We start from the raw sequence: 27901 nt of genomic DNA, 5'->3' as shown, positions 1-27901 counted from the left end.
GAAGTTTATGGTACTTTCTGAGCATTCCCTTCCCTCCAGCTTTAGCCTGTGTCTTCATGTTCCCCTTTTTCACAGGTATTATCCTATCACTTCACTAGGTGGCAGCAAAAGTTTCTTTATCCTCTCTTAAAACAGCAGATGACCAAGCATCCCGTCCAGAGTAAAAGCACAGGGGAACCCACATTGATCTTTTGCAATGGGAACTCTAAACATCTCGATTGATTGCTTCTATAACCTTAACCTGTCCTCCTTCCAAACGCCTCTTTCTACAATGTCCTTGAGGCATAACTTCAGTACTCTTCTCTGTTCCCACCTTTTCTTATGAGCTACCTTATCCTGTGATGGGAGCTTAGTATATAGAAGAGTCCTAAAGCTCAGGTTAACTTACTAATGAAAGAAGTAGGTAAACCCAGAACCAATTTTTGAACGTATATGAGAAGACATAATGAATTCTACAGTCACAGTTACTAACTGGGTTTATCATCCCAGTCATCCACAGGATAAAGCTTAACAGTCAAAAGAACAACTTGTAAATATTTTCATGACCCATTCCTAAATTCATTGTACTATGACGATTGAAAGGAGTGGGAGGAATAAAAATAGAAGTTATCCAGCTCTACTAACTTTGCCTAAAAATTTCCTTCATGATCGGAACACAATACACACTGTGAAGCAGATTTTTGTCTCAGAAATGAGAGTTAGGAACATAAATTTCTATTTTATTTTTGAAATCCCCCTCTATGAGCTTATCCTAGTAGTATATTTTAATATATAGCCATTTACTACATGAAGCTCTCTGCATTACCAGTATTTGTTCACGGGAGCCATGATAATACATCCCACTATCCACATTCCAATAGGCACTGAGGGAATCAAGACGCAGGAGCTGAAAAATAAAGAAAACTCGATCGATTAGCTTTCAATGTATGTGAAGACCCTTGTTTTGATGGTAATATCTTTTTTGCCAACTTTGATCTAAATTCATTGCTCAAAAAACTGGCCTTCTTTACCTGCTTATATACTTAAACTTTGTTTAGATAAAAGAATAAATGTAAGATGAAGCTGGTTAAATTTGCTTTTTGACATCAATATTTGATTTCCTGAGTAAGAACGCTGGAAGCTGCATGAGATTAACAATATTTTAGATTTCATTTAATGATCAGGTTGCTGGTTTTGTTTAGACAAAGACCCTATTTACCCACTGAGTGGAAAACAAATACAGGGGTCGTGGTTCTACTTCTCACCAGTTATAACAAGGAGAAGAAAGAAGGAAAAACACAGATGGAATGAAACGTTACAAAGTAATATTTGAAAAAAAGTTGCAGTATCATTAGTTTCTTATTCTGGTTCATTCAACCATTATGTTTCACCCATCCAACCTTTTATGGATTACTAATTTCACTTCCTTTATCAATGGATATTTTTGGTCCAATTTTCACTCCTAACCCAAGTTTAATGAACTTTGATGTATTACCTTATATATGATTTTTGCAGCTTCGTTTAAAATGGAAGGTATCCAGTTTTCATTGGCTGTCTAGAAGTTGAAAAATATAAGAAATTATTCTTTTTAAACTCACATGTACAGACAATTTCATAATTTAAACTATAAGAGTCAAAATAGACTGTTCTGAGATTTGTATATATATCCTATGGATAAATTTGCCAAACAAATTTTATTGACTTGTATTGAAAAAGTTCTACCACTTACATTGATATATGTTTCAACATCTTGTCCCATTACAAGGGACAAGAGTATCTGAAATATAACTTTGCTTTTAAAGAAAGTTATGATGCACTTTACTACAAAAGAATAACACTTATATAACCCAAGGTGGTTAAAACCAGTTTCAGTAAAATATTCAATTATGAACGTTTAAATATAAATGACTTGGGGAGTTACGCATTTTTAAGGATTCAGTGTATTATGGTCATGTAAACATCTGTGTCCCAAGCTATAAAATACACCAAATTTAGACAACAGAGTTAAATATACAAAATTAGGGCTTCAGTAATGGCAACTGACCTACAGTTCCCAGAGCTCACAGTCGAGTGTAGCCTATGGCCCAACTTTTGTTTCTTCAGTACCTAACTTATCCAAATTTGCCTGACCTTGATGGGAGAGCAGGGTCTCTCTGTTTCCAGAAGTTCACACAACCAATCCCACACCATTTACAGCTCTGAAGCCCTTTTGCACTGATGAAGGCATATAACTCTCCCTATTGCTATGTTACCCAACAGTGATCCAGCAATGGGTTTTGCACCATAGAACAAATCAGTATATTGGCCCAACAACATTAAAGAGGATGACACAGCTCAAACTCTCCCCTTCCAAACCAGATCTGAGGCTTCGCTGCTGATGGATGGAATTTCATAACCAAGGACCAGAGGTCCAGCTTGTTCCACTTTTTTGTTCATTTTAAAAAGGTGTACAAAAAAGCTTTCATAAAAAAAGTCTTATGATCCATATTACAGAGCAACAATAAACCATAGAAATTTGTGGATCAATAATGCCACAACCCCAGTGTGGGGAGAGAGGAGTTATCCTAGGCTTTGCAGTAGCTAATCACAAAAAAGCGGTCATCCAATGGAGTGGTACAAATCACATAACACTTCACTAATCTCATCTCAGAAGAATCCATGTCCTTTAGCACCAGTCACGTGGCCCTCAAGACCACCTCTTTCTGTAAACTCAGTGGGGGCAGAAAACCAGGTGCTTCCCACAAATGGGAGTATGCAGAGACCATCTCAAACAAGAATTTCAGGTTTCACATAAATAAGGAACAACAGTGTTTACTCTCCGGAATCAACACTGCTGATTATATCCATTTGAAAAAAGAAACTGAATTCGGATTTGTGGCCTATGTATAAGAAACAAGAACACAGAGGTAGGGAGGAGCCTCAAAAAATCCCTCAGTGGTGACCTAACTTTGTTTAAATTGCAACCAAATGCCAAATACTTTTGACCATCCCAGTTTCCATCCATACAGAAGTCACATAATATTGCTCTAGATTTTTCATCTAACACCAAAATATTAAATGTCTCTACAGATACAGGATTAAAACAAAGTTACATGTTTTTGTACTCTTCAAGTGTTGAATTTTGAAGGGCACATAAAAACAAAAATATCCTTATACAATTTTCCCTTTTCTTGTTGATGTTCTGAAGTCAATTAACACAGATTCAGTTTTTTATTTCTTGTACCTAGTAGCTGTCATAGGAAAAAAAAAAAAAAAAAAAAGACTATTCAGTGTACTACTGGGACACGGAATTGTTTCTCTTATTTACCGTATTGTAAAATTTCAGACAAATTACTTCAAAAACCAGCAGTAAACTCTTCCTTCTATCTAATTATAAAGAGGAGCTGTAGCATAACATCAAGGGACAATCTGGTGACTGACCTTCCACTCGAGGTTCTCAGCCCATGTTTCATGACAAATACATCAATAATATTCATAGAGACAGTGAGTGTTTTTACTTTCAAAAACATGCATAGCTTTAAATGAACAGATCCAAGCCGTGTGCTTCCAAATCTGTTTGGCAAGTCTGTATTATATTTTAAGTCCTCTAACTGTGTTATTCATCGTACATTAAGTCAAATAAAACAGACCTAAAAAAAATATCCAAACATTACCAGCAAACTAAGTTCACCCAATGTCACTCCCAAAGAAAGTGGCCGATGGGGATCTGTAATCTACAACCAGAAAAAGATAAAATATTTAAATAAGTTTTTATCATTTTATGCAGCAAACTAAACATCTCTCTCATCATTAGATGAACTTAAAACAGTGGTTCCACCATGTAGCTTTGGAATTGAAATCTGCTGTGTAACTACCTGTCACTGTAACTAGCTATGCCCTGGATAAATTTGATATCAGGCAGGAACCTCTAAGAAAGCCTCCATTAATCTGTCCCTTCACTCATTTTACAAAGATCATTTTTAGCCTGTTCTTGCCTGCACAATTGAGAAGCTCTCTTTGTAGTGAGGCCCAACCTGTTATCTTCCACCCAGTAACCTCTATACCCATCCCTCCTTTTCCATACAAACCACATGGAGACTGTCTCGAATCAACAGATGTCTTGGTAACACCATTCTGATTTATAAAGCCTTCTCTGAAGTTTCATCTTCATAAATGTCCTGAAGTGAGGCTACTTTAAAATAGGATATTGTTCTAAGCCTCAGTACAACATTTCTCTCTTTTCAGGTATGCAACTTTCATAGTTAATTCCTCATCTCCTTATTTCCCAAACAGATATATCTTAAATAATAAAGTTTTTAAAATCCTCCACTTTTGATAGAAATAGTACTGAGTCCTTTTAAAATGGTAGAATTTTCTTCCCTTTTTTCCCCCCAATAGAATGAATGCCTACTATTCTGTTCCTGACATGATAAATTGAACAATCAGGCACTTCATCTGCAGGTACCACATCATGAAAAGCAGCTGATTGTCCAAACTGGAGAGTCAAGTACACAGTATATTAAGCTTTCAGTTATGCTGGAGGGTTTCTTGTATAAAACTTCCAAGGTGGCTGAAAATTTTTATTTAGTTCAAATCTACTTGGTATACAGAATAGCCATTTATCACAGTTTCAGTTTGGTTTAAGAGAAACCAAACAAAAAAAAATGCTTAGGACACTTACGTCATCCTCATATCTAAGATGAATGCCCGTGATTTTGACTTGTACATTTTTTATAACTTGAGTTGCCAGCTTCTCCAAGAATGTATCTTTTTTCTCTTCTTTTGATTTATCTAAAACAGTTTTTTTTAAAAAAAAAAAAAAAAAAAAAAAAAAAAAATCAGAATTCATTGTGTTCCCTACATTTTGCCCAAGAAGACAAAGTTTCGTTTGCCACATTTCAACAACTTCACACACTTACTCACAATAAGTATTGCCGTTTGTGCTTCTGTCTAAGTTACTTAGAACCCTTTTTTGCTTAGGAAACAAAACGAAAAATATTCAAGTTTAAGGGGGGAAATTGCAAAAAAAAAGAATGATTATTAACTTGCTTGAATTAGAGACCTTTAATGTGGTGTAAATGCAGTTGACTAAATATATACTGTACTAAGAACTACAGCAGATCTGAAGAGGCAAAAGCAGCAGCTTAGTTTATCCCTATCAAGTGGGTAAGTTTGCCAGTCCTTTGTCACCCACACCCTTCTGTGTTCACCTTTTTACAGAAAAAGCCATCTCTGTGAATCATAAAAATTCTACCTATACTCATGTTCAGAATATTTTTTAAGTTAATGAAGTATAAATAAAAATTAGCAACACATGATTTGAACTGAAGTTTTATTTCCACTTTAAAACAGACACTTGTACAACAAGGAACTTTCAACTTTGTCTGAAGCTTCTCAAAAAAAAAAACCTTTCTGCCAAAAGTTCATTTTAGTGTGAACAACCCCAGCTTTGAACAGAAACTGAAAAAAGCTTTACCCATAATAAACAAGGCTTTAGAAGTAGCCTAACAATGCCGGCACTGGTGTAAGTAAGAGTACAAAGGTATAACTTGTAAGGTAATATGGCTCAGTGAGTGAAAACAGTTTTAAGAGGATACCGGTGGCAAATGATTTGATCAGGTTACAGGGTTTGATTGGCACACGAGTGTGCTATCTTCTAAGTAAGTCTTTTGAAGTTGTGATATAAGCAGATAAAGTCTGCATTGCATATGAATAGGCCTGACTCAATTACATGGACAACATATTTTTCTCCTCAGTCAGACATATTGTCTCTTGAAGCCACACTCATTCTGTGTACGCCCTATGAGTAATTGGAATTTAACTGACAGATACAAAGACTAACATTGTAGAAGAAAACGATATGCCTGACTAGAAGTTCAACATAAGGATATTTACTTCATGTATTTTGGCATGCAACGTTGACAATTTGTGCTTTAACAATTATAAAGCTTTAACTTTCACAAATCAAAACATCTGTGGTCATTAAACTCCCCCTATAATTTCCCACAACTGCAAAACGTAAACACACAACAACAAGGGAAAATGCTTAAAAAGAAACATAGGTATTATTTGCAGAAATTATTTTTTAAAAATCCAGTTCTACCAAGCCTGCGTACAAGTAACAAGGTTAAGGCTACATTTAAAGGTTGCACGAATAACACTATCATTTGAATGCCAAATCTTGAAGGCTTAACTACACCATGACTAATTTGTCTTTAAACATACAATAAACAGTGATTAATGATTGTACACATACAAACACCAAGCATATGACACACGTATACAGGCATTGTATCATTCACTTCAAGGGAAAACTGAAGATATCTGTAATCCCCCAAAAACAAAAACAAAAACAAAAAAAAACTTCACACCAAATTTCAAAAGCATTTTGTTCAAAAAAACAGAAAGATGCACGTCTTGCTGCTGAAACTGAAGGACACTGCTCGCTCAAGGGAAAGCAAGTACTCACAAATAAATCAGCAACAATCTGTGAAGCAGAAGCTGTCTGTTAAGACCACCTATGCATTCATTTCCTCTCCCTGTGTATATATTGAACATTTCTACCCAGATCATCCTAGATGAGCAAAGTAATCCCAGAGCAAGAACACACCTTTGATTTTCCCCAATCTCCTCTAATTAATCTATCTGCAACAGGCTCCAACTTCCACCGATTTTAAAGAGGCTCGGGGGATTACCTATCCTTTGTCTCTTGGAAAATAATCATCCTTATTGCTTTATGTAAAATCAATAAAGGGAAAAAAGAGTGCCTCAACACTGACATTAAATTGACAGGACGTATATTCTGTCCTCTATACATTTCATAATTGTTTATCTGCCTACAATAACTCTGGAGTTTATCATGTTATTTGTTTATTTATTTATTTATAACATATTCTAACAAAAGTGGCATTGGGAAAAATGATGCTTTCCCGTTGTGCTATGAGACATTACAAGCCTCTCGATTTACTACCACAATTCTTTTCACCTTCTGAAACATGCACACAAAGAAAAATTAAACTTTTTTTAAACTTTCTGCTTTCTGCGATAAAGCCTGCTACAAATTGAAACTCTCTAATTCATAACTCTGTTGAACGACAACCTCCCTAATCCAGGGTGATTTTAGTTAGATGGATGAATACTTCTCACGAATGTGGCCAAGTTTCCCATCATCCCATGAAGCTTGTTTCCAGCCACCAGTCCTGGATCTCAGTGTTCTGTGCTGTTATTTAGCTGGAATTCACCCCGGAGAACCAAGTAAGCAGTGGAAGGAGAGGTAATGCGCTAGACAATATTGACCTCCTGTGGTCTGGCAAATTCTCTCATCCATCCCTGGACAGGTCCCAAGGGTGCCAGATTAGAGAAGTTCAACCTGTTATCTAAATTTCTACTTTACTAAAATCAATAGCGTTACTCCAGCTGTCCAATAGAGGAGAAAAATTTGGCCCTGGAAGTCTTTACCTTTCCAATTTGCTATTAAAATCAATTGGCAAACAAAATATACATTGTAGAAGGCTACAAGATACCCACCTTTTGAGTGATCATGACTTTTAAAGGATTTCCTAAAACGCTTTTTATGCTTTTTACGCTTACGTCCTTCTCATTGCAGGCAATTTTGTGAGAAAAGGATAAAAGTCAAGTTAGTAAAAGTACAAAGTAAGTAAAGGTAAGAAGGAAAATGAGGGAAAAAAAGAGTCTAAAAAGAAAAATAACTCATCTTAAAATCATTGCCTTTCTTCAAAACCTTTAAAATATCTCAAATTCACTCAGTGAAGCAACATACTAGTCTGTATCTGTTTCCAATTCTTTCCCACCTTTCAATTCAATACATAGGCAAGCAAATACATATGGAAATTTTTTATTCAAACAGTATTTTTACACTTCTCTTTTACAAAATCAGTTTTAAACTTTAGTAAATGAATGTCTCCGTTGTTACTTCCCATCATCCCCAAACTAAATACTTTATCATGTTCAACATAAGTGGGTCTATCCCATGAAAGCTCACCTAATAAACTATTTTGCTAGTCTTTAAAGTGCTAATTGACTGCTTTTTGTTTTGATATAGACCCTTATTTTCATGCCAGTTATAATCAAAGCAATGAAATTTTAATTATGTTTTTTTTCCTTTTGATTCAATTTCAAATTTTGTGGATGGGAGTGTGGGGGGGGAACCTAATGCTTAAAAACAGACATGGTATGTACATAACATATACATTGACTGTGACCACGTGGTTAATTTAAAACATTACAGGAGCCATTAAACATGTAATGAGACAAAACAAGTACCTCACTGAGCGGAAATTACAGACATTTACCTATGGACAGGCCATCAAGTACAATCCTGTTTCACAGAGTCTCATAACAGGTTAAAACTGTCTCAGTGAGAGCTATTCATTGTATGACCAGTGTGCATTCATCTCTGCTCTTATTCTGATCAAATAAACTTAACATTTTTTCCAGGCTTTTAGTGTTATTTTAAGAATGGCAAGCTTGAAGGAAAGCATATAAACCTTTACAGTCCAGTTTAAACATGCTATTTCAATAAACAATACTGGCAGCTAAATTTATTTATTTATTTAAACCTACTGAAATTCATCTTCCATCTCATATTTCTGAAGTTGAAATTTTGCCACTCTAGTCACTGAATTATATTACTTCACCAAGGCAGAACAGTGGATGACGACTTTCTAGGAGTTTGTTTGAGCTCTGTAATAGTTGGTTCTGCCACGTTTCTATGACTTGAAAGATTTACATTAGCCTCTTGCTAAGATGAATAAATTAGTATGTACATGTATTTTAATTCTGTTATTTGGAGCTGGCATTTTCAGAAGACATGCAGTATATTAGTTCTCCTGAAAAATATATTTCTTAGTTATATTGTTCAACTTCTCTCCATTGCATGGATCTCGTATCCTCTCCATACTTAAGACTGAATCATAGGATGTTCTAGTGGAAGCTGGCTTCAACCCTAAACGTATACCAAGCACATTTACACACCTGGCAAAACCTAACTTGTTGAGTAGCACACCATTAAAAAAAAATTCATGATTTTAAATTGAGTTTAAGCATTTGTCCATTACTTCTCCATCTCAACAGTGACCTAATACTACCCATAAAAATCTTCCATATAGTTAAGCTTATTTGTAAATTCACATATCACATTTAAAAAAGATTTACAACCTTAGTTGATTTTTTCTTTCACGTGTTTTACAGACTTCTATTCTTTCCCAATCCATTCAATAGCATCTAAGAAGTAGAACAACTAAACTCTTTGGCTACAGTTACACTACAGTGCTCTAACAATAGAAGTCACTGTCAGAAGAAATTTCCTGACAAAATGTCTGTCGACTGAGTCTTACCATACACAGAAGCCGATCAGGAGAACACTCCACTTTCCATATTGACTAATGTAAAATAATAATTGTTACAACAATTAACTGCAAATAATCTCATATCTAGCTTGGTCCTAGAGCAACTTTAGTCAAGTACAATGGAAGGAGTTTGGACAGCTCTGTGAACAGCTCTTAAAATTTCTGTTACACAAGCACTAGGCTACATAAAAATATAGGACGGAAAACACTAAATACGCCCCTAAAAACTAATGGCATGGCATTATGTTCCAATCTGATCATATTATTGCTAAGTGCGGAAATAAAGAAATGTCTTTACATCACAGCTAGAGGCACAGAAAGATGTCTGTTTATTTCCAAGGAAGACACCAATAAAAAGATATTATGTGTTCAAATTTATCAATGGTACAGCAAAGGTCAAACAGCTGTTTCTACTTACTTATTAAGCACAAAGTCAAGTTCACCTGTGGAAACCCTAGCCATTTTATCATCTGATGACAGAAGTATATTAAGTGATATTAGGCACATACATCATCATGTCAACATTCACATTTAAACTGGAAGAGAATTTTTAAAAGCAGAGATTAATACCCTCTGGGGTTAGGATTTAAGTCAACCATGAACTGCTGAATGAGTTCACAAATAAACTCCCCAAATTAAAAAAGCTATGCCACTACAGGTTGAATCTCTCTAATCCACAACTCTCTCATTCAGCAACATCTCTAATCTGGCATGATTTTAGTTGGCTGGATGACCACTTATCATGGATGTGGCAAGATTCCTACACTCCCCCAAACTCTGTTCAGTCACCAGTCCTGGCTCTCAGTGCTCTGTGCTGTTATTTAGCTTTAATTTATCCCTACATATCTTCTAAGAGCCCAGGAGGCACTGGAAGTGTAGTCTAATGTGTGACTTTCCATTTTCCAGCAAATTCTCTCCTCTGGCACTGGTCAGGTCCTGAGGGTGACGGAAGAGACAGGTTCAACTTGTAGTGGCTAACACAGGCATCTCTGCACCATCAAAGCCCCCTACTACCATCCAGTCTCCTGTCTGATTGGTTAATAGCCATTTTATGAGCCAATATGACAATTCTTATACAGGTAGCTGAATATTTCCTAATTCCTTTTTAATAAAGTTTATGTTCTGTTTTGTGAAGCATGTAATATATAACTAACGGTGTAGTGTTGCCACGCAACACAATAGCCACAAAGTTAAGTGGTCAAGAATTGACTTATTTGGGGTGGTAATGAGAAAAAAGAAGAACAGATTATATTAAAAACACAAAACTAACTCTGAGAAGTTCAACTGAACATGGGAACTTTTCTGAATTAAATCAAACGTCACATCTAGCTACCTGTCAGGCTACAAGAGAACACAAAGGGATCATACCGTCTTACACTGCACAAACATGGGACCAGCCGCTCAACTGGTGCAAATCAACAGTTTCATTAGCTTTGTATGCCCTGTTTAGAGCACCTCAGGACCCAGCCTATTAGTGGCCACCTCCAGAAAGAAAACTAGTTGCACTATTAAGGCAGTAATGCAGTTTAGCCCACACGGTTAGAATACAGTGCAATGACAATTGATAGGGAAATTTTTAAAGGCACCAACAGCAGGTGAGAGATATTCCCCACTGTAAACAATGGGATTTAAATACCCAAATGCCTTCTGTGTTTTTGAACATTCCTTGAAGAAAAAAAATGAACAGTTGTGTCAGCAGGAAAATCAGATTTTTCACTTGTACTGGAAATACTTTTCATCTGTTGGCTTGATTATTGTAATCCTCTGAGAAAGTCAGAACTATGAATGTGGAATCATGATCTATTAAAAAAATCACCTCTCTTTTTATCCTCCTTTTGATACTGGTAAATTAATCTTTTTTCCTAAACAAAGAAAGTAATAAACCATGCATACGCACCGGGTTTGTAATCCTTGCAAACAAAGTTCTCTAAGCCATACATGGAGTCTCCTGAATGAGTGCCTTGATCCACATGGCAGCAATAACCAAAAATACAGGTTTTTTTAAATGAATCCACTTTCAAATTTCACATCAATAGAAGTCTTTAAACTTCAAAGTCGATTTACATATAATTTCATTACAAGGATATTCCTTTCATGATATTTAGAAGATCAGTACAGATATTGCAAAATTACTTTTAAAAACTTCGCTTTTTTACACAGGTAAATTATTGGTTTAAACCTAACACTTAGCTTTTTTAATTCATATGCAGTAATTTTAAGCTAACACTGGAAACTCAATGGGCAAAGGCTGTGGCAGTTTTTTGTATTGTCCATGATACACAAGTCACATTCTCTTTAATTCTTTATCTAATATCCAATGCACTTGAATGTTTCCTCCCTCTCCTCCCCCCATTACCAAAACTGTAATTTTAACTATATGACTTCTGGGATGCACCAACAAACTCCCACCAGATGTGCCCTGTTGTGGTGGAGAGCAGAATATCATCCACATATACAGGAGGAATGCAAATATTTAACGAGCGGTTGCAAGCCAACTCTCCACACATCTTAAGAGGACATAGTGAGATAGCTGGTGGTTTGGCTGCTTCTATCAAATGCCACCCAGGTACTATCACAAGGATATGAAGGTGAACAAAGACCAGCTTAAAGTAAGTGTTAACAGGGAAGTTGGGACTCAGTCTTGGCAAGCACATCACTTTGAAAAAAGACAGCTTCAGTTTCAAATAAAGTGTCAGGCTTAAACAGCCAGCCTGTAAAGCTTGTCCAATACATACATTACTGTGAACTCATGTTCATTTGAAGTGTGCCATGGAGGGTTATGGCATTTCTCACAAGTGACATAACAAGTGTTGTAACTGGCCGAGTGTGTTAGCTATATTATTACATGAAAGCAGGGTATGAGTAGGCACTGCTTCTAAAAGATATCATGGTATTTTAAGACAACTTTTAAGCCAATGTCTTAACATGTTACTAGTGAGTATTAGGCTTCTCACTTCAAATTACTTTTGCCATATGAGACTGAGTACACTAACAGGAAGAAAAACACTGATTGTGAATGAAGGAAAGCAAAAAGCATGACTTCATACACATGGCCAAGAACAGTCACTTCTCTCGATATACTCCCACTGGTTCTTAAATACATATTCACTGGATCTATGGTACACTTTATAGCTCTGAATGATCATTATTGTGAGATTCACAACTCAACTCTGGACCATTAAGCTGTGACAAAAGTTTCAGAATGTCATAAATTAGCCAGGCTGGGGGCAAGAAGATGCATTCAACAAGGCCACAGCACTGGAGCGATTTCAGGCACAAATACTGCTATGCCAGGGTGGACAACAGCAGCCTGCAGGCCAGACACAGCTCACCAGAGCTAGTCTTTGGCAGGCTGCCAGATGTGTTCTTTACCTGCGTGTCTGCAGATAAGGCTTCTCGCAGCTCTTGTTGACTGTGGATCACCACTCCTGAAGCTCCTGTTGGCTGAGAACTGGCATGAGTTGGGCCACCACTTCCTGCAGCTCCCATCAGCCAGGAATAGCAATCTGCAGTCAACAGGAGCTACATGAAGCCACACCTGCAGATGCATAGGAAAAAAAACATGCGGTGGCCTACAGGCCACTTATTTCCCAACTTGGGATACACACTAACTTTGAAAGGCCACCAGTCCAACCTAAATTACTCCTGGAGCCACTACAACTCTTGGGCCAACCCAGGAACAGGAAGGCACAAAGGCATATAAAGTCTCCTTGGCCTTCTCTTCCCTGGACAGCAAATTCCGGGCTGTCTCTCTGAGAGACAGCGTATAATCTCAATGTTTTTGTCTCTTCATAAACCTATGAAACTACTAATTATATATGTAATAGTTCACATTTCTTTCAGTAGTCCAAGCAAACCCTGAAAAAAAACAATACTCCTGTTCTAAATGCATAGTCAAAGCTGTAATTCTGATTACTTCAATTTATTCATATTATTCTGGGGGCCAGGACATAAATAAGATTATCAATGATTACCACCACCAGTCATTATTACAGATGCAACAAAAAAGGACTTTTCACAATATATGAAAGCCCAACAGATGTATTACCATACATTTCAAAGTAGCACAAAAAACAAAAACAAGGACAAAAAAAAAAGGGTGAAGATTTTGCAAATTAAACTCACAAGCTACGTATACACTAGAGAATTTGTGAACAAAACTGGGGTTTTATAGACAACACTCATGGAGTGTCTACACACAAAACGTGTTTTGTCGACAAACTGTAGACAAAAAGGCTGTGTAGACACTCAGGATGTCCTTTTGTCAGCGTGGATGAAAAGATCGACCCACTTTTATGCGTAGATGCGATCTGTAGACAAAAGTTGTCAGAACATCTCTTCCAACAGTAACTTCTGTAGACAGATGCTTCTCCTGTAGATGTAGACAGATAGCACTCCAAATTTGTTGTTCAAGAAGTTTTTAAGTGGAGTGGTAGGCAAAGTGCCATCTAAGCTAGTGATTTTTCACATCCAACATCCACCTGTGAAACCAAACAGCTATCCATAAAACAGACACTACTAACATAGGCCAAAAATAAATGTCGATTTCTTTATAATTATTATCGACTGTCATTTTTCTGTGTCTTGTAATTATGCAAGTGTAAGATTCCTTATTATAGTATATTATATCACCAAAATTACAGCATTTTTCAGTTTTCTATACACTTAATATTAACTTACCGTTAAAAAAATCCAGCTTGCAAGAATTACCAAACTATATGTTCATATATCAACATCCAAGGCTAAAACATGTATTTGATAACCAATAGGCTGTCATTCTAGAGCTGCATCAAGATTTTTGCCAGTGTTTGTGGCAAGGCATATATTGTATATCAGATACTCAACCTCACATTTCTAGTGGAAATTACTTAATAGGTAACTGGATGGCAAACATGCAAGATTACATCTCTCATTTTAATTTTTACAGGAAATATTGTTTTTAAAAGAATGAAAATTACAATCAATTAATAAAAATGGCGAGGTGTGCCACTTTTGAAGAATAAGATTTCTTTGCTATGGTAATAAGTTCCCAAAACTTTTAATTAATGTTTTACACATACAATACCTTTCTCTGCTGCTTTTTGCAGAGCTTCTTCAATTCTTGATAGTTCTTTTTGCTTATTATCCTGCAAGTATTTTTCTTCCTTCTCTCCATCATATTTAATACCTAAAATACAAAAATTAGAAGAAATTACATGTTATTTCAAAATACAACTACAAATTAAATAAAGGCATACTAAATGTACATTAAGACACTATGTTTCTAACATATTTTACCCAAAATATCCTGCACCAGACATACCACTAGTTCTTAACAATACCGTAAGTTCTCACCATTTCTTACCATGTTTAAAGGCCAAAACAGCAGACCTTGTAAGAGTCATTACTACTCTGTAGCTAGATGTTTAAGGCTCGTTGATGCAAATTTTTAGATCACAGCAAGCTGAAACAGGACTCTATCCTATCCTGCCATGGACTAACTGTTAATGCACTTTGACCCTGTCCTCTCTGAAACAGGACTAGACAAGCCATAAGAGTTATGCAGGGAAATTATAAATTTCACAGGAGCTGCCTTAGTTAGCTATTAAACTAGGGTGGGCACATGACAGATTCCCTCTTGGACTCTTCGAAATGGGTCTGATGACCCCTTCTTGTAGATGTGGACCTTTTAAATTAACATTTTACACAAATGTTACAGTAATGAAAATCCTTCATGACAGAATTTTCTGTTTTGCAATGCCTTCTGAAAAGACAAGAATTACCATCGCCACCGAATAGGTCATTTCAAGTCTTATGAGAAAGCTTGTAGGAATACAACAATTTCTGATATTATGACGGGTATCAATTTTTATGCATTTTAGATTTATATAAATAGGGACCTACACAAAATTCATGGTCTATTATGCTCAATTTCACAGTCACATATTTTAAAAATCAAATTTCCTGATTTCAACTATTTAAATCTGAAATTTCATGGTATTGTATATTACTGAATCCAGACCCAGACAGGAGCTGTGGCAGGGTTGAAAGGTCATTGTACAGGGGTTGCTGATAATACTGCTACTCTTACTTCTGTGCTGCTGCTGCTGGCAGCAACAGCGCCTTCCAAGCTACCAACTGGATAACAGCAGCTTCTGGCCAGAAGCCCAACTCTGAAAGCAGTGCCATCACCAGCAGTAGCACAGGAAAGGATGGCATGTTACCATATGGTAATGCCACCCTTACTTCTGCACTGATGCTGGCAGGGCACTGCCTTCAGAGTTGGGTGTCTGGCCAACAGCTGCTGCTCTCCAGCCGCCCAGATCCAAGGCAGAACAGAAGGATTGGCAATACAGTTATCTTCCTAAAATAACCTTGTGATGCCCTTGCAACTAGATCTCCAATTTGAGAAGTGCCATAAAAATCAGTATAGTAGAGGACAAAAGCTTGCAAAAGACAGATTTCACGAGGAGAGACCTGATTTCACAGTACATGATACATTTAAGGCCTTGAATTTGAGTGCACTATTTATAAATTTTCCCTTTTGTGCAATATTATAGGTTTTAAACAATTTTTGTTTAATCTATTTACATTCTAATGTTTATCTATTCAAAATTCTGAGGTAGCATCCAGCCACGAATCAGGTCAGACAACAAGTGACAGTGGATGCTGAAATTCAAAAAAAAACTGTCATCACATGTCAAATAATAGTAAGTAAATACCCTTAAATCAAAAACTGATAATTGCTCAAGCAACATTCGTGTTAGCAGTTGGGACCAGGACACTTCTTCCCACAGTTCCCACTGACTAACATCAGCAATCTGCAGTCAGTGGGAACTGTGAATGGCCATACCTGCAGAAGCACAGTAAATAACACATCTAGCAGCTCACCAAGGGATAACTGGTGAACCACATCCAACCCATGGACAACTTATTGCTCACCCACTTCAATGGCTCACAGGTCTTACGCTATTCAACATCACTGGTGGATTGTATAAGGTCCACATATCCTTTTCAATACTCTGACTTAAGTGCCACTCAAAAGCCTGCTGAATTGGCAAACTCACATAAAACTCTCATCAGATACATCAATATCCCTTCAAACGCTGTTTGTTTCCTTTGAGTTCTTCATTCATCAGACCCACTAAATTATGCAGCTTCTGAAGTTTCATGAGAAAAGTAAGGATATTGGAACTGACAAACTTACTGATCTTACAAATTACACCTGAGAGGTTTAGGAAATCGATAGAGGCAATTATGGTTTTAGAAAAGTACAGTTCTTCCATTCAAGTGCAGCTGGCAAACATTACACAGTGCAAGTTATGAGTTCTATTAAATCACAATTTAAAGATATGGGAATTTACATATCTTCTGGTCAAGATCAGAACTTTTAAGTGCCATGAGATCACTACTGTAGTAAAGGTTCATAGAAATTAACCATATTCTCAGAAAAAAAATTCAAGATCAAGAAAGCAAGAAGTTAGACAAGGTCTCCTGTAAAAGAATGACTTTGTAACCCTTGTCTACATTAGAATTTATGTGGATATAAATTAGGGGTGTTTCAGGATATGCTGACTCAGACACCAGTGGAGACAGAACTTCTCTTGTTGATATAGCTACAGGTTAAACCTCTCTAATCCGGAACACTCATCTGGTAACATCCGTAATCCAGCATGATTTCAGTTAGCTAGACAGCCACTTATCATGGGTGTGGCCAAGTTTCTAGTGGTCTCAAACTTTGTCTTCAGCCACCAGTCCTGGCTCTCAGTGTTTTATGCTGTTATTTAACTCTAATTTATCCCTAACTGTCTTCTAAAAATCTCAGTAAGCAGAGGAACTGTTGGTAATGTTGCTAGACAATATTGACCTCCCATGGTCTGGTAAATTCTCTTGTCTGGCACAGGTCAGGTCCCAAGGGTGCTGGATTAGAGAGGTTCAATATGTACCACTTTTCTACCTGACATGGAAAATTAAACCGATGGCAAGGCTCTCTCCTATCAAATAAGGACATCTTTACCCGAAGCACTAGAATGGGGTAGCTGCCCCTCTTTATTGTTTCTAGTGTAGATGTAACTTAAATCCACAGCCTGATTAACCAGCCAATCCTGGAATGGAAAAAAAAAACTATCATAGACAGGATCCCATTCTGCGGGGGGAAAAATATCACAGACAAGGTAAACAAAAAAGGATTAGTTTTTGGTTCAATTTTTGAACTTATGCATATAACAGTATCCAGGTGCCTACACAGCAAAGATATTACAGAATAATGGCCGCTCCTTGGGGCCGGGCAGCAGCATTTCAGCTGCCTCCTGATACTAACAGGGTCCTGTGGAATCGGCATTTCTCCTCATGGTGGCTCTGCAAAGAGCCAAACCACGGGAGGGGGTGGGGTAGGTAGGAACTGAGGAACCCCGCGCCAGCTGGGATTCAGGCAGCCTTGCAGCTTGGGCCCCAGCTGGCACAGGGTCATCAATTTTCCCTCCTCTCATTCCCCGCATGGTGACTCTACAAAGAGCCACAGTAAGGGAACAGTGACAAAATTTCATGGCACACCTGGATAGGTCTCACAACACACCATTGTATCATGGTCTACACTGGTCTACACAGCAAAACCTCTATTTTGAAATAATTTCAAAATAGCAGATGGCCTATTTCGAGTTCTGTAAACCTCATTCTGTGAGGAATAGCACCTAATCCAAAATAGATATTTCAGAATAGGGGCTGTATAGACAGACAATAGGGGACCTCCAGCCCCACCCAGGGTGCCCTGCTGGCCAGTAAGTGTGGGTGCTCTATTTTAAAATAGCTGTGCACTATTTCAATATGCAATTTGTGGGTAGATGTGCTATTTCAAAATAAGCTATTCCAGAAAAATCTCTTCTGAAATAACGCTGCTACATAGATATAGTTTCAGACAGGAGTAGTTCTCTCACACCGTGAATTATTCTATGCCATTACGATTTGATGGCATTACTTACTTGTTCCAGGAACAATGAGCAGATATAAGCCTTCTAGAGTTGCAACCACAGCCTCGCCATACAGGTTTTTCCAAGGAATCTTCAGAGTAAGCTTATCTAAACAGATCAAAGCACAATCATGTTCAGTTTCTTAACCTGCATAGCAAAAAAATAAGTAAGCCTAGAACTTATTTTAGTTTGCACTAAATTTCAAATACTGAAAAATGTTGCTGATACCATAAGTAAATCAGGCATCTAGCAGATGAGCACTTTTGGTTACCTCAATGGCACATGAACGTTTCTAGGTTTGACAACTTCTCAGAAGTAAAACCCTTCACTTTTCCAAAGCCTCAAACGCCTCAAGCTGTGTAAGCAGTGGCTGCTACTTCAAAAAATATATTAAGGGGATGGGTGGGATATTTACTCAAATGGGCAATACTGTAGCACCTAAAACAATCTTTAAAAACTATTCAGGTGATAAAAACGTATGAAAAAAATAAATTTAACATTAAAGACCTCTGTTCAGGTTCAGACATTTCCACATCAGAGGGTGGAAACGTTACCAAGGCATTTATTTCAACAGAGTTAATACAGTGGTGATCACTGCCAGGAACAATATAACACACGTGAAAATAAAAGATGTTCAAATTTGGCTTATGCACACCAATGCTCAGGCTTCAGTCAACATATCTACTGGTAAGACCCATACTGAAAGGATTTTTCATTAACGACATGCACAGGTGTATTAGAACAAGATCTTACTGCCATTCAGGTAACATTTTAACACTTGACATGGAATCCATATTAAGGCATCTACCCAGCAAGTCAGTCATGGAAATGAAGCACTGAAAGATCAGTTTAAGGAAACTTGAAAGCAAGGAAGTTCATCGTTAAGACTTACACTAAACTTTCTCTTCAGAATGAAAACAGGTTATACAAGCTTGTGCAGTAGAAGTATTTACTTACCTATTTGCCCAACCTTTACTCTAAAAGGCACATCCAGTTCACTCTGTAGGGAGAAAAGTAATAGCATACCCATTATATGTCAGAGCTATCATCTACTTTTGAAATCAACTCATCCTGCTGTAGAAATTACTGTATCCTAGCAATCTTGTACCTGATTCTCAAGTAATTATTTTGATTTGGCAAGAAAATATTGCATTATGCAAAAGCATTCCTTGCAGTTAGGCAGACTGTATTAACAGCAACATCAAAGGCTATGTCTAAGTTGATTCTAAGGGAGTTAAGTTGATTTTATAATGTACCTGTCTTCACTACCCATATCATTAGGTTGATTTTAAGGGGATCTAAGGGTAACTTTTCTACTCCAGCTGTCTCATGAGTAGTAACACCGAATTCAAATTTACAAGGCCAACTTAATGCTAGTGTAAACACAACATTGTATAATTTGATTTTATTGGCCTTCAGAAGTATCCCACAATGCCCCCATTGTGTCCATTCTGTCCATTGCTTTCACCTCCACTGCTCTCCAGGAGAGCAGGAAGCAGAATTCAGCTCTGGCTGTCCAGCTGCGCCCTCCCTGCACGCCACATGGCTGCTGGGCTCTCTGGCTGCCCCCTGCCCCGCTCTCTACCCCATGGGGCTGCCAGGTCAAAATGAAAGTTTGATACCATATGATTTGGTCACTGCAACCCATGAAATAGCAACCTAAAAAGCAAATGGTTATGTTTAGATGCTTACCAGTGCATTCTCTTTTATCTGCAAGTTATCTAGTGCCACATTACCTACAAAACAGAAGATTAAAATTACTAATACTCCTGTAAATAATTAGGGTTACAGCATTATTTACCAAATAGGAAGCGGCATTTTTTTCTGAGAAGTTAAAAACCAGGCATAACAGACTGCCGACAAAGGGGAGGTTTCACCAGCAAAATCATGTTTACAAAGCTTTTTTTCTGCCAGCAGCAGCATCTGCAGTAAGTGAATATGTAAATGAGTGGCCATTTGCATTTTCAAGACCACCAATTTGCATACTGCTGCCAGTGGTTTGGGTCAGTGTAACCATAGCCACAGTCTCATAAAAATTAATTAATGACTCTAGTCAAGTGTTTCTTAAATTATGTTTTGCAGAATACTGGTGTACCATGAAAAACTTGCTAGTGTGCTGCAAGCATCTAACATTTTTTGATACCATACACTGATGGTAGTCATAATCTGTTATTAAAACTACATGCAATGTTACTTCTTCATTGCTATGATACCTGATTAAATTACCTCTTTTTTTTTTGTTTGTTTGTTTGTTTCTGTTTAGGGATTTGGGTCTATTTTTTAGAACACTTTCATAGGTGTTCTGCATAAAAAATATTGTTTGGCATTTCGAGGTCTCAAAAAGTTTAAGAAACATTGCTCTAGTCTGTCCAGCCTAACCAATCTGGCTTCTTCAAATTTCTGGGTTTTCAGTTTCTGTTTAGCAGCCTACTAATGTCACATGTGCAAACAAAGACACAGGCAAGGAAGAATTATTCTCAACTTAGGTGGTGCTGGAGCTTGGCCAAGCAAAGCAGAGTAGTTAGTTAAAACACTGTTTTAAAGACAAAGACAATACGTAGGAAAAGATGGAGGCATCATTAAAAGGAACAGTGGAGTGGACTGGGAAGATATGATTCAGTACACAGAGAGCTTCCAATATTCCCCTCCACAGTTCTGCCACAGAATAACTGTCATGATTTCTGCGCATAACAGACACTCCTCCTATCTGGGAATATTTTGAAATTATACAATCCCTGGATAAAAAAGGAAAGGTAAGTAGCGTAAGGAGGCGATGCGGGGCCTAGTTTCAAGACACAAAAGAAACATCATAAGGAAAGCTAGAGTAAACCTATAGAGTTATGCAGGGGTTGAGTTCTCAAATACATAACTCAAATTTTTGTGCAGTCAAGGGGGAGAGACAGGAACCAGACTGCTGCTAGCTTTGGGCTGGGAGCCAAGAGCCAGGCTGCTCCCTTCTTCCCATCTCCCCACCAATTGTGGAACCCAGGAAACTGACCAGCCATGTGCAGCCCATGGCTGGTCAGTTTCCCTGTTCCCACCAGCGCAGGGCAGCTGGGAGCCAGGCTACCACTTGGTTGGGTTGTGGGGGGAAGCCAAAAAACTGACCAGCCATGAACTGGTCAGTTTCCAGGGTCCCACAAGTGGCAGAGAGACAGGAACCAAGGTGCAGTCTTGTTCCCAGCTCCCCACTGCTTACAAGACCCAGGAAACTGACCAGCACATGGCTGGTCGGTTTTCAAGGTTCCCCCAAGCAGCAGGAGCTGGGAACCACGAAGTATCTCATCCAAAGTACGTAACACTGGATTAAAGAGGAATGTAGACGATGTGCTCGGTATATCTAAATCAACTATCCATAGCCTGAAACTAAATTCAGAGAAATTGCCGAGACTGTCGAAATTTGGAAGGAACTTCAAGAAACATTTACTGAAGAAATACCCCACTAGGAAGTTCAACTGCCCACAAAATAAAGAAGTGAATGGATCAAACACTAAACTCACCTCATTTTCTTGCATATATTCTTAACCCCAGACATAAAAGTAGATGCCTAACTTTTGAAGATGACAGTGTTGCCAGAGGTAATAAATTTAACAGCTGGAGTGAACTCATTTAATCAGTATGCTTACTGATGAAGTTGCGAACAAAGTCATTCCCCTGAATTGGTGGGAATCGTTAACCAGGATACATTGAATCAGAGTTCCTTGAGATGCTAAACCAAAATTTCAAAGCAGAAGCTTCCTCTGAACGCACAGAGGTAATATTGTCATTGTTTGTTATTATGCATTCAAAGCTAAGAAATTGACATGGGGTTGAAAAAGCAAAAGATATTGTTTCACCTATGAATAAAAACAATAATATAAGTGGCGAAGATAAGAGAACTGCAGAAGTTTTAAGGACACTGAATTTAGTGTTTTGATGACTTGCCTCTTAGTTAATACAATTTGAAAATTAAAAAATTGAGGAAAACCATTGGTTGGCTCAGGAGGCTGCTGTAATTGCAAAAGGGAAGCATTTATGTAACACTTAATTTAATAGAAGTGCTATTGTGTTTGTATGTGAGATTTAGTTCTTGCTATTTCTAATGCACTGCTGCTGCATCTGCAACTTGACATAGATAATGACTCCCTCCCTCAGGACCTGACCAGTGCAGAATGAACCTCCTTCAGGACCTGACCAGCACACAACCAGAAAATTTGTTGGACCAGGCAAGGCCAGTGCCAACCCTCTAGTTCTCCCATCGCCATCTTCCCTAGACCAACAACACTTCTTGCCCAAATCCACCACTTTTTCTCCATTGAGTCCTCCCATCCCAGAGCACCCGTGTAATTGCCGACAATGCCAGACCAGAAAGTTCGCACTACAAAAGGTTCAACCTGTAATTCCTAAATTAAAGGAAAAAAAAAGTTATCCAAACAAACTACACAAAGTATACCCTCCTAGATGCTGTAAATGCTGTACTAAGTTGTAAGTTGACATGTTTTAGTAATCAGATTTGTACCACTATTTACGAAGTGAGTGACTAAGTATCAGTCAGAAACTTCATGTACCTCAATTATTTTCTCTTGGTGATTTAAACTGTGATTTGAATTGATGATTTTAATCACTTTGATTTAACTGACCTTGCTTTAAATCAATCCACCTTGATTTTAACACCACAGAACAATCCAATGTGAAGATGAAAGTCTCGCAAGTTACTCTGAATACCCTAATAACTTTTGAGAAACTGGCAGTTTAAGACATTCTGCAATCTTTTGGAGCTATATATTGTGCCTCACTTGTATGTATATTTTTCCTGCTTTAACCCCTCAATAACTCTCATTCCCTTTTTTTAACTAATAAACTTTCAGTTAATTTACAGTGAACCCTCAAAATACACAGCCTCAAGTTGCACATAACTCACTTTAACACAAGTTAAGCACAACTTGAAGCTGCTCTGCAGCTGTCAGCCTGCCTACCCCTATGGCAGCTCAGCAAGTGAAGAGCCCCTTGTCCCTGTCTTCCCCAGCCACACAGCTGAGGGAAGGCAGGGAGAAGTAGGCAGGTGCGCTGGTCAGTTTCCTTGCTCCAAGGAATGGAGGGGAGCTGGGAACCAGGCTGCCCCTGGTTCCCAGCTGCCCTGAGATGGTGGGAACTGGGATGAGCCATGAGCTAGTCAGTTTCCCAAGACCCACAAGCAGTGCAGAGCTGGCAACCAAGCTGCCACTTAGTTCCCATCTCCCCACTGCTTGCAGGATGCAGGAAACTGACCAGCACATGATTGGTCAGTTTCTCAAGTCCCACAACTGCAGGAAGACAGGAATCAGGCTGCCCCCTGATTCCCAGCTCCCCTACACGCTGGGAGCCAGGAAACTGACCTGCCCTGGTGGGCTGGTCATTTTCCCAGTGCCAGCAAGCCCAGGGGAGCTGGGAACCCAGGCTGCAGCCTGGTTCCTGTCTTCCCACCCCCCACCCCACTTACACGAAAATTTGAGTTAGGCGGGGCTTGCAGGAAAGGAATGCAACCCCTGCATAATTCAAGGATTTACTGTACTATCATATTGGCTATACTGCACTGAGAAAGATCTAGGATGCAAATCAGCCTGGGTAAGGGGCTGGTCTCTTGGTACTGGGGGTATGTGGAATATTTTATAATTTTTGTTGTGATGTGGACAATAACATGGACTGGAATATCTAAGGGAATGGTCTATAACGCCATTACACAACTACTGCAATGTTTTAGTTTGGTGAAATCTACTTGGGGAGCATGCTACCTATCTGGCTTGTCTGCCATGAAGTAAAGCACTCACTGTCATGAGCCAGGGCCACTCCAGACACTGTGGCAAGTTATTTCAGACATTATTATAGTTATGTTTTAAAATGTTGAAATCTTATACAACCAAATTCATATCAATCGTACTACTTCCCAAATACACCAGCAGCTACCCAGCAGCTTAGACCTCCCCCATGCACCGGCCCCATTGCAACACATGCATAATGCAACTCACTTTTTTCTGCCAGCACTAAATAGTTCTGCTAATGTTCCCCAAAGTAGGGGATTTAAAGAAGTACTGGTTTTGCCTGATGACCTGCAGCTTTAGAAATGATCTCTGTCCTTCTCAGCTGGCTTCCTGCTGCAGCCCAGCCCCTCAAAGCAAACAGCTCACTACTAAAACCACCACCTCGGCCAGGATTGGCTTTGGGGGTTTGGGCTTCTTAGGAGGCAGCCTGCGGGCTCGGACTGCTCCGTATCTCTCACTTACAGCCTCCATGTCCTCGAGCAGTGAACTCCTCCCTGCAACCCGTACCCAGCCCACACCCAGGAGGCGGGATAGTCCGAAACCAGGCACCTCAAACTCACCCGCCTCTATCGCCCCTCGCTCCACCGGCAAAACCGAGCCCAGGGGGCCAAGCTGCCCCCCAGGCGCTCGGGGCTGCCAGGGGGCGCCGGCTGCACCCACCCCCGCCCCGGTGACAGGCTGAGCCCCGACTCCGGCGCTGTCCACCGCCGGAGAAGGCAGCCCGGCCATAGGCCCAGCTCGTGCCGAGACAGCGCTGAGAGCGGCGGGGACCCGGACGGCGGCGGGACGCGTTCAACGGCCAGAGCCGAGGGGCAGCTAACGGCAGGTCATTCCCGCCGGGGGGGGCTCCCGCGCTTACCCCCCCAGATGCCCAGCTTGAGCTGGGACTTGTTGAGGTTTTCCACGTAGTCGCCGAGGAAGCGGTTGAGCAGGTCCGCCACCACCGACTCCAGCACCATGGCGGCGCGCGCGGAAGCCCCGCCGAGCTTAGCCGAGCTGAGCGGCACGCGACACAGCCACCTCCAGGCGCGCCCCCGACAGCGCCCCGCTGTCATGTGACTGGCGGCGGAGGGGGCGGGCCCTCGCCACGGCCCGCGCGCGACTGCGCCGTGGGATCGGCTGTCAGCCCCCGGCCGCCCTGTCACTCAGGAGCGGGAAGCCTCGCGCGAGCGCAGCCCGCAGCCCGTGCGCGCCTCTCCTGCCAGGTCCCCCGCACGGCACTGCCCCTACCCGCCCCCTCGCCCGGGCTGAGGGCACAGGCCCCGCACCCTGGCCAGCTCGAACGGGGCCCTTGTGCCCCGCGATCGTCCCAGCGCAGCCTCGGCAGAGCGCAGGGCCGGGAGTCCCCCGGCGGGGAAATGTGCCGCCCCTCGCTCCCCGGACAGGTAGGTGGGGGGGAGCGGGAAAGACCCCGGGCGGGCGGGGTTCAGAGCGCCGGGCCCCTCATCCTGAGCTCGGGGTGGGACAGCATCATCCCCCCTCCAGCGGGACAAGCCTGTGTAACCCCCGTGCCGGGGGTGTGGTTCGCTGGCCCCTGTAGTGACACCGGCACCACGTGCACAGACTTGGCACTAGTGCCTTGCACAGCGAAGGAAGGAGTCTGCTTCCCAGCCTTAGGTGAGCGCCGCTGTCCCCTCGCTCCCGTGGCAGAGGCTCCTGCGCAAAGTTGCAGAGGTCCCAGCCCACCTGTGCTCAGGCAACTGCCCTGTGGTTAGTTCCAGCAGTTCAGGCCTCCGTGTAGTGGCAGTGCTTGTTAAACCAAAGGCATGAGACTCACTAGACAAAGTCCCTTCTGCAAAGTTCAAGGATGGTCACCTTATTCACTGTCCCCTCTAATGCCTACTATGGGGCAGCCAGCCAGTTAGGGACTGAGAGCCATAGATCGAGTGCAAAGAGCCACGTATTATATATTTATTTGTATCTGTCTGTCTCTATAGAGAGCTATAGATCTATATAGATAGATGCAAATAAGTATATCATATATGCTTCAGTGCCTTCCTCCACTGCAAAGGCAGGAGCTGCCACCATGCACTTCTCCCACCAGGCGTTGGGGCATGTGCACAGAGTGGCAGACGGCACTCCTGACACAAGGCTCTTGAGCAGGAGCCACATTTAATTGCTCAAAGAGCTGCATGTGGCTTGAGAGCCGTGGGTTGGCCAGCCCTGGCCTACTAGTCTAGCAGAGTGGGGTGCACAGTTCAAGAACTTAAAGGAGAAAAGTATGAATGGGACAAAACGTATTTCAGCCCAGGTCTGCACTAGACCTTAAAGTTGATCATACATATGCAATTCCAGCGATGGCAATTGCGTAACTGGAATTGACGTATCTACAATTGACTGACCTGACTGTCCTCACTGAGGGGTTCAGCGAGAGAATCTCTCCTGTCAACCTCCCTCACTCCTCACAAGAATGAGGAGTACAGGGTCAACTGTCAAACTTTGAGAGTTTGATTTCACGCATCCCCATTAGGCATGTGAAATCAGACCCCAGAAGATTGACTGTGATTGGGTCCATCTCCCAACTCATGTAGCGGTACCCTCCGGCAGCATTTTGTTTATGGTTCCAGATCACACTTTGACATCACACCTGTGGCTCTGCATGGTTGATGCCTAGGGCAAAATTTTTAATCATGGGCCCAGATTAGGCACCAAACAAGCAGAATTCCTGAAACTGGACTAATGGTTGCCATATATATGGTCCATCTACAAGCACTGAAAATTTCTTATACCCTTATAGCAGGGGTGAGGATCCCCCAGACCATTGTCTGAATTCAGACCCTGGGGCTCAGGGGTCCCCTCCATAGAATCTGGCAGGCCTGATCAGGCAAGTGATGGTCCAGATCCAGACCTCAAGTTCTGCTGGACATCAGTGTCCATAGGCTGCGGGACAGGATGTGGCTCTGGGTTCCACTGCTGGTCACTGCTGTTCTCCAAGCCAAGGGCAGCCTGCCTAAGGCTACCTATCGCTGCTCTGACTGGCCAGAATTCTGGCCAATCAGAGCAACAGAGGGCAGTGCCTAGGAGCAGCGGGGAGGAGACACAGACCCATGTGCATCCAGGGAGAGCTGCAAAGGTAAGTGTGTGATGGGATTCAGGGGTCCCCCTGCACTGCACCCTGTCGCTGGCAGGAGTGACTCTCACTCAGCAGGTACAACAGGACGTTTATTAGGCAACAGATGCCCAGTTTCTCACAGAAGCGACAGTACAGCAGTCAGAGACAGTCCTTCCAACCCGTTCTGGGGAGAAGACCCCGAGGGGTGCCCCTCTGGGGTGTAGCTTTCCCCCTCCTCAGGCTGGCTGCCTTCCAGCTCTCTCTTCCCCTAGCCTCTAACTGCCGTTCCCCGATTCAAAAACCAGCTCAGCTCCTCCCTCCTCTTTGTTCAGGGCAGAGGTGTTACCTGCCAGTTATAGCCCCAGGGTCATCCTTAGCCACTGGGAGATGCTCTGCTTGCCTCTCACATCCAGCCTGACTCACACATGCACTCCCCACACTCCATCGCATCTCTCCCCCCTTCCAGACCGAACTGAGCGGGGTCACTTAGCCAGTGACCTAGGGAAGTTCGGGGCCCTCCCTGCCTGACAGGGCATCGGCTATGGTGTTGTTGTTCCCCTTCACATGGACCACCTCCATGTCGTAGTCCTGCAGGAGCAGACTCCACCGCAGGAGCTTGGCTTTGGCCCCTTTCATGTGATGCAGCCAGGTCAGGGGTGAGTGATCAGTGTACACGGTGAAACGCCGTCCAAACAGGTACGGCTGCAGCTTCCCCAGCGCCCACACCATGGCCAGACATTCCTTCTCTATGGCTGCGTAGTTCTGCTCCCGGGGCAGCAGCTTCTTACTCAGGTACACGAT

The 27901-nt window shown here is 40.9% G+C and overlaps 1 protein-coding gene and 1 long non-coding RNA gene across 5 annotated transcripts in view; one reads left to right on the top strand and one right to left on the bottom strand.

Annotated features, from left to right (window-relative positions):
• VPS13C (vacuolar protein sorting 13 homolog C) overlaps positions 1–25073 on the bottom strand; it is a 262583-nt gene extending 237510 nt beyond the window's left edge. For all 3 annotated transcript variants that reach the window (XM_075007275.1, XM_075007277.1, XM_075007276.1), the window contains exons 1-9: positions 24908–25073; positions 19964–20007; positions 19229–19271; positions 18284–18379; positions 14392–14493; positions 4640–4749; positions 3633–3692; positions 1475–1534; positions 806–886 (exon numbers count right to left, since the gene is read on the bottom strand). In XM_075007275.1, the coding sequence (XP_074863376.1) occupies positions 806–886; positions 1475–1534; positions 3633–3692; positions 4640–4749; positions 14392–14493; positions 18284–18379; positions 19229–19271; positions 19964–20007; positions 24908–25007 (696 nt within the window). In that variant the 5' untranslated portion in view covers positions 25008–25073. The remainder of the gene's footprint in view (positions 1–805; positions 887–1474; positions 1535–3632; positions 3693–4639; positions 4750–14391; positions 14494–18283; positions 18380–19228; positions 19272–19963; positions 20008–24907) is intronic.
• Positions 25074–25175: 102 nt separating this feature from the next.
• Positions 25176–27901, top strand: part of LOC142019729 (uncharacterized) — a 36032-nt gene continuing 33306 nt past the window's right edge. For both annotated transcript variants that reach the window (XR_012647170.1, XR_012647171.1), the window contains exon 1: positions 25176–25433. This is a non-coding gene — a long non-coding RNA (uncharacterized LOC142019729). The remainder of the gene's footprint in view (positions 25434–27901) is intronic.

The sequence above is a fragment of the Carettochelys insculpta genome, chromosome 12 (genome assembly GCF_033958435.1).
Source record: "Carettochelys insculpta isolate YL-2023 chromosome 12, ASM3395843v1, whole genome shotgun sequence".
NCBI lineage: Eukaryota > Metazoa > Chordata > Testudines > Carettochelyidae > Carettochelys > Carettochelys insculpta.
This window is presented reverse-complemented; position numbering and strand designations above follow the sequence as displayed.